This window comes from Australozyma saopauloensis, chromosome 1 (genome assembly GCF_035610405.1).
Source record: "Australozyma saopauloensis chromosome 1, complete sequence".
NCBI classification, from domain to species: Eukaryota; Fungi; Ascomycota; class Pichiomycetes; order Serinales; family Metschnikowiaceae; genus Australozyma; species Australozyma saopauloensis.
Genome location: NC_086131.1, coordinates 1,155,798 through 1,170,782, shown reverse-complemented (window position 1 = coordinate 1,170,782; position 14,985 = coordinate 1,155,798). Strand labels below are relative to the sequence as shown.

Genomic DNA, 14,985 nt, shown 5'->3' with positions numbered 1-14,985 from the left:
TTGATACTTTTTCCTCCTTTTTATGTATTTGATAAATGTGCTTCTGAGTCTTATTTATGGGCAATGATACCATTGTTTGGTTTTTTTTTGCTCATTCATGGATTTGGGAGTAATTGTGTGTAGCTGTGGAAATTTAGATAGACATTTCAGGCAGTTGATTCTTGCACCAGAAAAAGATCAAAGTCGGGAAGAGACAATTTCGAATATAATTTATAATATTTTATGTTCCATTGAAAAGGAATTTGTTTGACGTGAATGTAATTTTCACACTAACAGGTTTGATTGTGTTGAGAGTGGATCGATAAAGAACACAGATTCTCAATTAAGAGAGAGTACAAAAGCCGACAAAAGATTGATTTGGAAATTCCACCCCCTCTTTATGAACTCTAAAGATATGGTCCTTTAATCTACACTCTACTACGCACATACACATAACTACTTGCACTTGCAGAACCAGTATCCACACAAACACCAGTTTAAAAACAAAGCAAAACAAACAAAACAAATACAAATACACCAATAAAAACACACCAATTCTCATTTATTCTCACTAGTTTTCCCCCGTCTCCATCATCTACCCCACGGAATTTCCACCCTCTGCAGGGCTACTATCAACAACACCTTCTTCCTCCATCACAATGCCTCTCTACAGAGAAGAATACTTCCTCATTGTGCACGCCGGCTCGGAGGACACCGTGTTCCTATTCGGGTTGCGTGACTCGTTAACGCCTCCCCAGTATAAGATCCCCACGTTGGTCTACTTGGACACCACAACGAATGAGTACCATTTGACGAACCCAGCCGGCAGTTACCAGGAAATACGGCCCATTCGGGGCTCCCGGATCGTCGACATCGGCGCGTTCCAGGCTCTTTTGAAGATCATCATGCAGACCATCATCGAGAAACATCCGGTCGTCACCATCAATCTGGTGCCATTGTTACTTGTAGCTCCATCGCTCTCGTACTCGCGCGAGGCTGTGGAGGCCATCACTAAATATGTATTTGAGGTTTTGGAGCTCACTGCTTTTAACATTGCCGACTTGTCCACCGCTAGCGCGTTTGGCTTGGGCATTACGTCTTCGTCTGTAGTGGTCAATATCGGCCACGAGTCCTCGCAAATCATGCCTGTAGTCAACGGAACCACATTGAAGTATGCTGGAAAAAGATTGAGCATTGGAGGTAAAACCATCGACGATGAGCTCCAGACGTTGTTGCCTCATTTGAATGGCCGCCAGATCAATGCGTTGAAGAAGTCCCGTATATTCGAGGTGTTGAACGATCACCAAGACTCCTTCTACTCGATGGCCGACTTGAACGAATCCACAAACAACGTTCCCGACGAGTTGGACGTGGCAAAGATCATCACGGCCGAGGACCAACAGAACCAGGAGAAGAGCGACGAGGAGGAGAAACCCAACAGCGAGTTGCAAACAAACTCGTTTGTAGACCACGACGGAAAGCTGATTTCGGTAGGTAAAGAGCGTTTCCAGGGTACCTCCAAGTTGATTGCAGCCCTCACAGAACAAATCTATGAATGTATCGAGCGTGTGCCCGAATTAGATAAGAGACAGGAATGCTACGATAACATTGTTTTCACGGGACACACCTGTGATATTTCTGGCTTCAAGCAGGCCATCATAATAAAACTCATCGAGGATTACTTGGCCAAGCCCCAGGTCACAAAAAAGAAGTCAAAGACTGATTCTGGCGTGAATTCTGCCATCGCAGCTTACCAACTGACAGAGGAAACCCTGGAGGGTCCTGTAGAGCACAACAAACTCTTGCAGGTTCCTTCCACGATCAAAATGGCCAAGATCCCAGACTACTTCCCCGAATGGAAAGTGCCAAAGGAAACAGGCGGGGCCTGGGCAGATGTCTACATTTTGGGCGCTCAAATTTATGCCAAGCAGATTTACGGCACAAACTCGAACCATGGAGGCGATTCGTTCATTGATACGGAAATCTACGAAGAGCTGGGTCCTCTGGCTATCTGGGACATCATTCTTTAGAACTAATATAACATTGTATAGTATAATTTTCACATGAATACCACAAAACTTGAGTTAGTTGTTGCAAGCAAATTAAAAGAGTGCTATCATTGTGCAGCATTGATCTATACAATATTGTTTAGAAGCTGGCTTTATTCTGCCAAATAGTTATTGCAAGAGACACACAATTTTGAGCTTCCAAAAATGATCAAGAGTTCTCAACGGAAAATCAACTGAGTTCGAAAAATATTTTGCTGATCCGTTAAGTGAAGGTTTACGGTCCTTAGAACTCTCAATTGTGCTAAGATACAGCTTTCATCTCGGGTAAAATCCTCTCCTATGAAATTCTTCCCAAGAGGTCAATATCACACGTCCAATATTATTATTCACTTGCGACTGCGCTCAATGCTTTCGACTGGGTTTTACATGTTTGAGTGATCTTTCGAAGCCACTGGCATATACGTCACTGCACCGGGCAAATATTCCTACGACATGCCAAATTTGAGCGATTAAATATATTTTCAGACCAAGCGACAATCTTCATGCACAACTCAAAAATACGGCACAATCTGATTCATTGTTTGACGTATTTAGTATTCAAGAACCACAAGCCAGGCCCATGAAAGAAAATGAAAATTGTCAAGGAAATGGCGAGGCCAAAAGACCGAAGAGGCGAGAATACTCCTAAACCTTCGAATAATCGATTTATAAGAAACGCATGATAGTTAGAGCCAAAAAGGGTTGGATAACTAAAAAACCGTTACGACGAGTGTCCTGCATGGCGGCAACATATGAAACTGAACTGTAGATGTGTCTTTTATTAAAAGACGTGAATGTCTGCCTTCTTAAAAGTAAGGAAATGTTCACTACTATAAACTACTAGTAATTATGTGAATAAACGTGACGATTTACAATATAATATGCTGTGAGCACTTCGAGTGGATAGAATGCATATTTTGGTACTATGTTCTTGAGACTCCCGTACCTCGTAAAACTGGTATGCTCTCGTATTCATTCACTCACTCACTATACAGTTTCACAAAAAGTACAACAAGACTAATTACTGCAGATCTATGAATAATTTTTTTTAAGACTCTCGTAAATGACTCTTTGTATCGGCCCAATTCCCCGTGTCATTCTAGACTTTCCCATCCCCACTAGTTTCCTATTTGGTCATAAACCTGACTTATACAGTCGGACATGAACGGCGCATTATCGAAATTAGGAGAAAGTTCTCCCAAGTGGAAAATCCTGGCCAGGTGGAACTGAATTATGAGAATATATAAAGGAGTTGGGAAGGACGAGCGTAACTAAAAGCTTTTTGGAATGCGCTTTAAACACCAGTGAGCATTGTATACCTCTTTTGTTAAGCGCTCTGTAGTTGTACTTCCCTACATAATCAACCTCCATTCAAGAAGGAATTGACTAGAAAGCATAGATTATTTCTGTCTGTTTCTCTAAAAGAAAACTAGTTCAAACGAAAAATGCCGTATTATGCTGTCATTCGGGGAAGAAACCCCGGTCTCTACGACTCCAGCGTTGAATGCCAAAAACAAGTGAAGAACTATCGTAATAATAAGTTTAGGAAATTTGAAAGGCACTGTGATGCTGCGAATCTATTGAACCAAGAGCTCGGAGACAACTGGAGAGCATACAGTTCAGTCAAATTCTTGGACTATCCTGAAGAGAAACCGGTCCGTACAATACTCATTCCAAGTATTCGAATTGTCCAATCGACGAGGAAATCGCCTCAAAACGGCTATGAAGAACAATCCGATGACCATGATTCAGAACAGTATGATAACAATGATTCAGAACAGTATGATAATTATGATTCAGAACAGTATGATAATTATGATTCAGAACAATATGATAATTATGATTCAGAACAATATGATGATTATGATTCAGAACAGTATGATGACCATGATTCAGAGCGGTTTGATGATTATGATTCAGAGCGGTTTGATGATTATGATTCAGAGCGCTATGATGATGATGATGATGATTCAGATCAGGATATTGAGCCGTACATTTCAGAAGAGCTGGACAATCCTGAAGATTCATATAATTGCGACGGAATTTACGAAGATACTCATAGGATCTACGCGAAAGGAATTTGCAGACGAAGCCCTCACGATGAAAGATCTATGAGTGGGTATGGTTTATGGTTTGAACCAAATCACCCAGAGAATAATTGTGTGCCTCTCATCTATGTTGATGATCCTTGGATCCCACCTTCAAGCCATAGGGCTGAGCTTCATGCTGTCAAACATATATTGGACTATATCGAGCACCGCTCTTCCAAGTTTGATTATTGCAATTATTGCATCTGTCTCAATACAGTATATTCTTTCATTAGTATCGAGATTCGTGGGAAAGCGTGGGAGAAGAATAGCTGGAGAAATGCTTATAACAAACAACCAAAGAACTTGGACTTGATTATTGAAGTCTACGAGCTTTTTCGGAAATTGAATGATCGGTATCCAAACAAAGTTTATTTCACAGTGGACGGTGATCCAGATAAAGTAGGTATTTTGTCTGCTACTAGGCTTGCTCACATGGGAGCCGATCTCATGGAGAAACACTTACTTGATGAGGCGACACACCTATCTAAGAGAAGAAAAATATAGCCTACGATAACAATATAAAGTCTGGCTCAGACCATGTTTTGAAAGAATCAAATGTTAATTTGTCTGTTGTATATAGTATTTCAATTCGGATAGAACGGTTTCCGGGTGGTATGTTTAGAATTAGTCGGAAAGATTGGGCGCTCTATTTTAATGTCTGAATGGAATGTATACAGAAAATCATTAAGTTCATTAGAGCTACTCGTCGAAATTGGCGATAAACTTGGCGTAGTTGGCTCTGGTGCCAAGCACAGATTTTTGACTCATGTAGGTACCGCTTCTCTTCAAGTCAGCTCTGGGAGGATTGTCATAACCGCTGCCTTCAGTCTTGGGTCTAAGCTTCATCTCGCAAATGAAAGGAAGTTCCGAGTCGGGGTTGGGCTGGGTCGTAGGCACAATTTGGGGAAGGGGCTTGCGCAGCCTTGGGTCTTTGTCCAAAGGAAGCGATGATGAGGAATGTCTACGGTCAGAGCGACCACCACTGTGGACAGGGCTAGAAGACTGAGGTCTCTTGTAAGTCTTTTGGATAAAAGCAAGTCTTGGTGACCCCGTGTCCGAGTGCTTTCTACTATCACGAGTATGATTAGACCTAGGATCGTCTGTGTTTGCTCTACGGAACGTTTCTCTTTTCGGTGCCTTGAAAGGCATCACGTTTACGACCGAAGTGGGCAGCAATTGGTCTTCATGCGATTCCTTCTTTGGAAGAGAGGGTGCTTTTGCGATGACTTGATCGGCATCTGGATGTGCCTCTGCTTGGGAAAAAACTTCGGCACGCGAGGGTGTGTGCGGCGTGGCACCGCCCTTTTGGTTGAAAACTACAGGAAGTTGACCCATGAGAGCCTGTGCCTTTTGGACATACTCAGAACCAGCGGGAAGACTCAAAACACCAAAATACCAACACACAGATCCTGTGAACACAAGCCACACAATGAAGAGTTTCAACAAATGTGCAACGATGACTCCGTAATACATCAACAAGGGTTGCATCTGCTGGAGCACGTATGTTGTGATCATGCCAAGCACGAACGGAGGAGCCCATGCCTTCACTTTGTCCAACCCAGCATCACCGAATTTTTGTCTGTAAGCTTCAAAACCTTCCATAAAAGTCTTGGCAGCAGGCTCACCGTCACAATTAGCTTCCGAAGTCAACTTGTCAGGGACACATTCCAGCACGTCAGCCGAGGCATGACTGTAGCAGGTCACAGGAGAGCCGGAACGGGGCAGAATCGTCGCCAGCGACAAATCTGTATTGAGACGTGGGAGAGGACGCAAGTTAGGCGCCGAGCGAAGCTGGTTCTGTTTCCCCTGCAATGCACCCGGATCCGGTCTCTTTGGATCCATGAGTCCCGATAGATCCTGGGGTTTCTCTTTTTTCGAAGCAGTGTCTGGTTCAGGGGCAACACGGAAGCCACATTCCATGAGTTCGTTGATGAATGTGTCGACCTGAGTCTTTGTCACGTTGCCATCCTCCGACTTCCGCCGAAACACGTCGTCTGGACCACGCACATACACGGCCTTATTGGCCAATGCAGTCATTGCTTCTACTGTTTTGTTTCTGTTTTGTTTCTGCTTTGTGTGGTTAGCCAGGTCCCCCTATATAATTGAAAGGGGAAGCTGAAACAGACCTGAAACTTTCCACTTGAAATACTCTGGTGAAACTGTGCCAGACAACCAGAGGGTCAAAATGGTGAAATATCGGGCAATAATGCGCGGGCAATTTGGGAGTAGGAATGGAGGCAGATGAGAGAAGAAAAAAGAAGTAGTACTAGCGAATAATTGTCACGAGAGGGGAGCCGATAGTGAATGGGGGAACGGCTGCACGATCTGGTATTCTGCAGGAGGAATGCAGGGTTGCCTAAAGTGGAAAACGTCAAATTGAGAGATGTGATGTTGGTCGTTTGGAGGGAGGTAGAGAAGTTTAGATTGGAAAAGTAGTTCTCTTTTTTTAAGGGTACAATATCATGCTACCTACACTTTTGTTTTGAAATTTATGTGGCTACAGAGTGAATGGGCGGGTGTATGTTCCTGGATGTGAATTAGTGGTAGTAGACTGTGGCTTATCTGCCGTCCGATCCGATTTAAGCGTAAATATTGTGCTGGCTGGCTGCAAATGAATGATCTATCCCTTGATATTTGAAATTGTCGTGTCGGTGGGGGATGACAGCAATGTCAACCTTATTTCGAAGTAAACACAGTCACTTGTTTATGTTGTGATTGTTTCGTATAGATTGGGTAGTTGTTGGCCATTCCTGCTGGTCAGATGGAATTCTGGCTCAGAATTTGGAATGTTCATTGTTTCACATGAATAAAGATATGCATATTTCGGGCGTCAGCGGCAGGATCTAATCGGGCCAGTAATTTCATTTATGGCGCCCGCGGACAACGCACGGAGCTTCTGCGAGCAAGATTATTGGCCCGCAGCTTGAACCAGAATCCGAGATTCTTCTGCGGCGCTCCGAGGCGGGTTTGAGAAATTTAAGATGTTTTTGGAACCGTTTTTCTGGACGAGGCTCCACGAGATTTACTAGACTGAGCTGGAATTTGATACTTCTGTGCAAGATTTTGAGGATCAATTTCGAAGGTATGGGAGAAACAACTATATTCCGAAAGGAACATTGAAACTTGATAAACAAAAAATTAGTTTGAAGCTTGAATGTTTTGTACATATCAAACACGTATTTTTCATTGAACAGATAAGGGCGTGTGGTCTAGTGGTATGATTCTCGCTTTGGGCGACGGTTGTTTCAACTGACAAATATGCGAGAGGCCCTGGGTTCAATTCCCAGCTCGCCCCTTTCTTTTTGCAATTTTTTCGGACTCAATGACCGCTTTAAATCTTTTTGACGCTCTATACTTTCGGTAATAAAGGCTGTTGTTTACTAATAGAGTTCATTATGTCTTGCATGGCATAAAAGTCAAAGAAGAAGACTTCCTAAGCAGAATTGAGAACTGATTCTATATGTTTCATTCACTACAATTCAAGTCCACTGAAAAAAAGCAGATCGCCAATAAAAGGGTCGCCCCATACTATTCCAATAGTACTGCCCATTCAAATCATGAGAGCAGCCAAACTCGGAAATTTCCAGTAGCTCCGTAAAACAAACTCAGGCAGGAGCCTCACATTTTATTATCGAACATAGCAATAGTGAGTCTAGCGCCAAAAGTCCCAGAAGAAACTCCCTCAGACTTCAGTACACCCTTGCAAATCTCAAACACCCAAAAGTGAAACATTTTGCAATATATCCGGCTCCATATTGTTAACCACTCTCCAAATAAATTTCACCTGTTAAATCCGGTTAAAACGCAACGAGCAGTTCACAACAAGCAGACGACCACTAACGATAAAACCTTAAAACTAATTAAACACAGAAAAAAAACCTCGACAAAACAAAGTTTCAATCAATTGATCAAACGTATCAGCTAATCTCCTTCTCTCCCCCAACATTCCTGCCGCGTTTCTTCTTGCCCATCTCGCATAATCCCACATAAACCTTAACCACAGTGCCGCTACTACCTACCTCACTTACGTCCAGTGCCGCAGGACCAGTAGGTGGAACATGGACTACGAAATGGGCTCCCAACCAATAGCCGCCGCAGGGCTCCCAACCGTCGCTCTATGTAAACGACCACAATTTCGCCGACGCCGCAACCTTCTCTCAATTCTTTATTTTTTCTTCGCATCTCTCCTAAATATAGCCCCAGTTCACTACGCAATATTCTACGCCGGTTGCTGCTTCCATCCTGCAGACAAGCACAGGCAGGTCCCACTCTTCACCCGCATGTCGTCACTTCCGAGCAATCCCCCTTCTTCCAATATATAGCCCTGTGCATCCCACTTTTCCCGTCCATTTTCGATCAATTGCAGTGGAAACCGCTCCCTTTGATCTTTGCTGAGAATTGCCTATTTGGATCTGTCAGCTGTTGATATTCGTCCCATCGTCCTCGGTGATTAGTCCATAGAGAAACCCGATTGTTCTCGTGTCGAATTGTGCGGTGTTCGTTTGTTTTACGACCTCAATTTGTTGATTTCCACATTCTCCGTGTCAATTGCAACAGATCGGTACCGGTTTCGTCCACATTTGTTGTCAGTTAGTCTATTTGCGTTCCCTTAGCTGAAAACACAAAAAGCACACATTCCTGTTGCTTCTGCGAAACTAGCTTGCCTTTCACCACTTGTTCAATTCCCATTGGTGCGATTTAGCCCGTGTAATAAAGCCAATTAGCCTAATATGTCCGTCTACCAAAACAACGGGAAGCCTTTGTCCCAGCAAGCATTGTACCAACAAAAGTTGCGCCAGGGTGTCTATGACAGCCCCGGTAAGCCATCGGTCGGTGTCAGTTCCAACGCTTCTGACACCGCTGCCTTGTTGGCTGCGTCCTCTGATCTCACTGTGAAGCCATCCTACGAGAGAACCAAGGCTGCTCCGGAGGCCCACACCGCCGCTTTGGCTGCGAAGAAGTCCGAGACCAAGGCATGGTCGCGTACCTCAACTGACCCCCACGCTGATGCCGCTGCTGCCAGCGCCAAGATCGCTCCAACATCTTCTGTTGCTCCAGAGTTGGGTCTTCCAGCCGCTTACAACAAGACATCTGTTTACAACCAAGCCATGACCAATTCCACCAATTCAATGACATCTAGATCGACCCCAGATAAGTTGGTCTCGAAGCATGGTTTGGCTGGTAAGCCAGCTGCGCCTGCAGCCCCACTCAACATCGGTAAGATCTCCCAATTGGCTGATCAAAACTCTTCTCTGTTGATCAACAAGCGTTTCAACCCTGAGAATGACTACCGTTCGGGCATTAACTCCTCGAAAGTGGACCCTTCTGCTGCAACTGCTGCTGCCACAGCTCCAAACTTGATGAGACATGGCTCCGGCCACACCGATGCAGTCTCTTCGCAAAGACGTACTCAAACTTTCCAAGCCTCCGATGTTGTTGACGCTGCTTTGTTGGCTGCCGCTAGCGCCAAGGCCTCTGAAAGACTCAACTCTATCAGCCTGGCATCCGACCTGGACATCAAACAACGCGCGCAAGTTTATAGCAAGGCGTTGGCTGCTGCTCAGAGAGATTCTGAAGCTAGAATGAAGGACCACAAATCTGGTATGGTTGACTTGGGTGGAGGCTTATCTTTGCCCATCAGCGAGGTTGATAAGTTGGCCAACTTGATCGTTCAACCTGTTTTGGATGATCTTGGAACCAAGGCAGATGCTCAAAGAGACACTGACGCTAAGCAAAAGCGTAAGAAGTTTGAGTTGCTCCAATTGCACCAGAAATCCAAGAAAGAAGACGAAGAACGTAAGGTCGCCGAGAAGGCTGAAAGAGAGCAGGCCAAGCAAGAGAGACTTGCTGGTCACGAACAAGACAAGCTCGAAGAAGACGAAAAAGTCAAACAATTTGAAGCTGAGAAGCTTGCCATTGTTGGTGAGAAAGAGAAGGAGTTGGAGGAGTTGAAGGCTACTCATGCTGCTGAGCAAGAAGAGCTTCTCAAGACCAAGACTGAGAACGAGGCGCGTATTGAAGAAGAGGAGTCGAAGCTTATCGCCGACCGCAAGGAGGAATTGGAGAATATGCAAGCCGAAAAGGATGAAATTCTTCGTCCTGTTAATGAGGAATTAGAGGTTGAGACAGGCAAACTCAATGAATTGACTGAGCAGAGAGACAGTGTCAAGGCAGAGTATGAGGAGACCCAAAAACTCAATGACGAGCGCGCTGCCAAGGTCGCTGAGATGAAGAAGAAGCTCGAGTCTCTTGCCGAGAGCATAGAGCAGCACAATACCTTGCTCCTGGAGATTATTCCAAAGCGCGAGGCACTTGATACTGAGGTTGGCGAGTTGGAGGAAAAGTCAGCTGCGCAATTGCTCAATGCTGGTCAAAGCAAGACTGAGCTTGACAAAGACGTCTCAGATTTGGAGAAGCAAAAAGAAGAGTACACTTCTGCAAAGGCTACTACAAAGAAGGATATTTTGGCAGCACACGAGGAGCGTGTCATTGATGCACACAAGATTAACAACGAGTTGCCAGAGCACTTGAAGGAAACCATCCACGAAGACAAGCTTCTCGACACTGGTTCCTTATTCTCTGTTGAGAAGAAGAAGCATGTTGCTGAAGTTCCTGAGGTGAAGCCAGTCAAGGCTGAGCGTGACACTGCCAAGCACAGAAAGAGCTTCCGTGAGAAGTTGTCTGGAATGAAGCACTCATTCCTTCCTTCATCTAAATCCAGTGAAAACTCTGGTCAATAAGACCAAAGAAGCTATTCAGCGCCATTAATGTTTCGTAAAGGCGCCATTTATGTATCAACAGCTGTATAACATTATAAGAATGCATTCATTCAGAGAACTTTTAGTTGTCAATCCGTTGCGATAGGCTTAATACGTGGGATTTGTGTAACCATGTATCGCAAATTATGGTACTCTCACAGATTTCAAGGAATGTATACATGCAAGGTTCACTTTCGATCATTGAGAATGGGTTGTTTCGCTAAGTCTCTCGATTCGGCAGAAGGAGGCTGATTTTGTCGCTGAATTATATACCTTTGAGTTTTCAATTAGATTTGACTCACAACATACAGCATTAGAATGGAATTTTGACTTATACGATGACCTCCAATAGTCGGCATACTAGCGACTAAAGGAGGTAGCAAACCCATGGGGTATAAGGGCCGTAATCCAGCCAAATGTACAAAATCGCTACGAGAAAAGTGCCCGGAATATTGACCTTAATAAAGTCTGGAGTAATCCCGATACTTCGAACGCATGAAACGTTCGTTTTGTCGAAACAGAACCGAACTTCCACAGCATCAGATAAATACCTGAACTATATTAAAATCCATATCTTCTATTTCTAAATCTAGTTTTATAGTAAATCGTAAATCCTAAATATGAACCTGCTTTCCAGTCTCACTACCACATTTACTCATTTCTCCTACATACATAGATCTCATATACTCAGACCTTCATCAACCAGTTCAGTTACACCATTAATTTACAACTAGCCCTGCTTCTATCCCCATACCAATTCAACGCCGCACAACATGGAACCTGCCACAACACCTTCACCTAACCCCACGCTCAAAAAACTCAACTTCGCTCTCGCAGACGCATCCCCAGAATACATCCAAAGAAGAAAGAAACAAGCGGTGTTCTTCTTGGCTGCTGCCGCCGCCTCGATCTTCACCTCCAGATTTGCCTACAAGTCCACCATCACAAGACAATATATTCCCACGCTTTTCCAGGGAAACCACCTGCCTCCGTTGAGTTACAACTTCACCTCGGACGCCGCTGTGGCCGTAGGCACAGGAACGATGCTTTGTGCGTCCGTGTCGTCCATGCTTATATTCGGAACATGCTGGGTGACCGATGTGCTGAGTTTCAAGGAGTTTGGCTGGAGAATGAAGGCGTTGATGGGTGGAGACAAGAAGGAGAAGGAGGTGGCTGCAGCTCCAATGGACGAGGAGAGTGCGTACATTCAGGATACATTGAACGATATTTTGGACGGAAAATACGACATGGACGAGGAATAGACGGGGCCCGAGGTTTCGGAGGCATCGACAGCGTCTGCTTGCATGTACATAGAATCTACAACAGACACGATGCATGAGAATTGTAAAGGAGAACATTACGTTTGATTATACTTAGAAAAGATCGCTTGAAGCATAGAACCATGTTTGCTGGTGGATGGACTGGGGGATCTTGGATCTCTCCACACGTCCTCTCATGGCGTGTGAACGAAGGTGCATTGCCAAGTTATCTGACCGGGAGAAATCCCGACCGCACTGAGGACATTTGTAGGGCCGAACCATTGCATGCGCCGACCGAAAATGGCGCCTCCGGTTATCGTTTCGGACAAATACCTTGCCGCAACGAGGACAGGGATATCCTAGATCATTGGCGTTCATGAAGCGACATTCTCGATCGAGCTGCAGGTCGTAGCTGTCCCATACCTGTTTTGTGTATTTCCTGGCACTGAGTTGCTTAGTTCTCTCGTCGTGTGCTCTGTGCTTTCCACCCGCGCATGTTGTGTCATTGAGAGCATTCTTGTCTACCTCTGCAACGTCACTGGAATTGGTATAATTCTCATGTCCAGAATTTTCGGAGACTGGGTCGGAACTGAAAAAAAGAATCTGATTCTTACCTTCCAACGGGACGTTCTCAGTCTCTTCTCCAAACGAGGTCTTTACTTCGCTCACTTCTCCATAGCTGAAGACTGAGAGTCCGTTCTGATAGGAAGAGGAGCTCAGCTCAGACTCGCTGTCCGGTCCTGGTGCAATAAGTGTTGCCATATCCAATATTCTCTTCGCACGAACAGTCTTTGGTGGCAGTTCTGGACAGTTTGAGCTTTCTGGACCATATATTTCTGTCGCAACGTCTCGCGACTCTCCTTCGCACAAAGAATCTTCCTGTTGGTTGATCTCAGACTCTAGATCATCGTTCGACGCTACGTCCGGCTCGTAACGTACAACTTGTTGCTCCGGTGGTGGACTCGAGTCGGGCCTCCCAAACGATTCGCCTGTTGATTCCTCCAGTGGCGAATCTGTGTCAGGAAACATCGTCATGAAGGGTATGTATTGCCCATCCACCATATCATCTGTTGGCCATATGTTAGTGCATAAATCTGCACTGTAAGTCATTGCGGGTATCTCGAATTCATTCTGTCTCGGCGCAGATTGATTGAAAAGTTCCTCGAGTTTATTTCCGGGAAAACTTTTCAAATCGTAGCTATCCATTGTAAATACCTATAATAATCAAAGACTCAAGACAAAACAAACAGTAAAGCGGTTGTTTATTCGACCTGGAGAATAAAGTTTAGCGAGAAATGATGACAAAAATTCCTATTTATATATATTCCTCCTGTTTCAAGATTATGCATGATACTGTAAGCGCTGAAACAAGCTGTACCTGATACTTGTTTCAGAACTGTAGCCACAAAGTAGCCAATAATACAGAAGGTAGCAAAGAAGTAAATGAGTCGATAAATAAAGGCAGTGCTAATAAACAAATCGATGAACAAAAAATGAGATTCTAGTCCATAAAAAGCATTAATGATGGAATGCGAAAGCGTCAATGTGTAGAATGGATGTGAGAGGACATTATTTTGGGCCCTGAACTTGAACAGTTGGTGCCGAGTCGTAACTTTCATGGCCCGGGTCGTTTTCCGAGCTTTCGATGAGAGACCCTGTTTCAGGGTCCTCCTTTGGGTCTTCTGCATGGATCCATTTTTTCATGAATCTGACCAAAATTTGAGCAGTAAACACCTGCTCGGCCTGGTACAAAACCAATGGGACAAGAAGAATACCCAACTTTGGGTTGTCGGAGCCATATTGAGAAGAGACAAGAGAAACACCCAATGCAGCAGTCTTCGAGGGACCACACAACATGATGGCCACTGTATCTCTACGGTCGTAGTAAAAAGGACGGAAGATTTTGTAGCTCCATGTGTAGAGCTTGGTGTCTTCTGCGGTAGGTTCACGAGGGAAGATGCGGAGAAGGAAACGGGGCCTCAGGTATAAGTATGTGATGATGGTGAAGAATAAATAGATGCCAATATTGAAAAACACAAGGAAAATGATGGATGCATGACTGACAGAGGTAAACGCATTTTGAGCAAACGCAGTGGAAAATGACTGGAACATAATCAAGATCAACATGAACGAACCCACCTTGGCCAACTTGAAGGTGGTGAGACACCACTTGGTCTTAGCAGGGAAGATGTTCTGCACCACTTGGCCCACAAAGAGAGGAAGGAATACAGAGAGACTGATCTGTTTCATGACGTTTCCATACAACTGTCCTACAGAAATGTGAGTTGACTGATGCGAAGGGTTTCCGAAATCCCATGGACCGGTGAGGTACATCTGCACAAGAGCAGGGGTGATGAACGCACCCAAGACGTTTCCGATCACCACCTCGCTCACAGTGAGAACATCGTTTCCATCAGCAGCCTTGGTCATGACAACGTTCGAAGAAACAGTGGTGGGACATGACTGCGCAACTATAAGTCCAACCAAAAGCCAGTCGTCAATGAGCGAATCGTGAGCAGCACGAATTCCGCAACAAATTCCGTACACGATAGAGGAAGTGATAAGAAATGACATGGTAAGAACGGTGGTGTGCGCTCTCCAGTGAGTCAAGTTATTGAAAAGTGTCTTGGAGGAGATCAGTAGGCCCGAAACCAAGAAAATAATTGCAACCGCACCATAACTGATCAGATATTCCGATCTAATCATTCCGCCCTGTTTAGCAAAGTTCGGGAACAGATGTGCTAGTGCAATGGCCACCGCCAAAAAGACGAAGAACCAGTTGGTGAGGAGAAAGTTCCATACCCAAAGGAGCCACCGATATAGGCGGTTGTTCTTGATAGCCTCGTTCATG

At 44.7% G+C, this 14,985-nt stretch overlaps 6 protein-coding genes and 1 non-coding gene across 7 annotated transcripts; 4 read left to right on the top strand and 3 right to left on the bottom strand.

Annotated features, from left to right (window-relative positions):
- Positions 1–638: 638 nt before the first annotated feature.
- On the top strand, positions 639–2,009 carry PUMCH_000542 (uncharacterized protein; the record flags this gene model as incomplete). Its single annotated transcript, XM_063019623.1, has 1 exon — positions 639–2,009. One exon carries the CDS (start codon positions 639–641, stop codon positions 2,007–2,009), a length of 1,371 nt encoding a protein of 456 aa, XP_062875693.1.
- A 2,807-nt stretch (positions 2,010–4,816) lies between these two features.
- On the bottom strand, positions 4,817–6,154 carry PUMCH_000541 (uncharacterized protein; the record flags this gene model as incomplete). Its single annotated transcript, XM_063019622.1, has 1 exon — positions 4,817–6,154. The coding sequence occupies one exon, from the start codon at positions 6,152–6,154 to the stop codon at positions 4,817–4,819; it is 1,338 nt and encodes a 445-aa protein (XP_062875692.1).
- Positions 6,155–7,315: 1,161 nt separating this feature from the next.
- Positions 7,316–7,412, top strand: PUMCH_000540. Its single transcript has one exon. It is a non-coding gene; the product is annotated as a tRNA-Pro (tRNA).
- A 1,435-nt stretch (positions 7,413–8,847) lies between these two features.
- Positions 8,848–10,857, top strand: PUMCH_000539 (uncharacterized protein; the record flags this gene model as incomplete). The annotated part of the gene is made up of 1 exon (XM_063019621.1): positions 8,848–10,857. The coding sequence occupies one exon, from the start codon at positions 8,848–8,850 to the stop codon at positions 10,855–10,857; it is 2,010 nt and encodes a 669-aa protein (XP_062875691.1).
- Positions 10,858–11,648: 791 nt separating this feature from the next.
- PUMCH_000538 (uncharacterized protein) lies at positions 11,649–12,137 on the top strand (the record flags this gene model as incomplete). Its single annotated transcript, XM_063019620.1, has 1 exon — positions 11,649–12,137. One exon carries the CDS (start codon positions 11,649–11,651, stop codon positions 12,135–12,137), a length of 489 nt encoding a protein of 162 aa, XP_062875690.1.
- Positions 12,138–12,248: 111 nt separating this feature from the next.
- On the bottom strand, positions 12,249–13,340 carry PUMCH_000537 (uncharacterized protein; the record flags this gene model as incomplete). Its single annotated transcript, XM_063019619.1, has 1 exon — positions 12,249–13,340. The coding sequence occupies one exon, from the start codon at positions 13,338–13,340 to the stop codon at positions 12,249–12,251; it is 1,092 nt and encodes a 363-aa protein (XP_062875689.1).
- A 363-nt stretch (positions 13,341–13,703) lies between these two features.
- Positions 13,704–14,984, bottom strand: PUMCH_000536 (uncharacterized protein; the record flags this gene model as incomplete). Its single annotated transcript, XM_063019618.1, has 1 exon — positions 13,704–14,984. One exon carries the CDS (start codon positions 14,982–14,984, stop codon positions 13,704–13,706), a length of 1,281 nt encoding a protein of 426 aa, XP_062875688.1.
- Position 14,985: the final 1 nt, after the last annotated feature.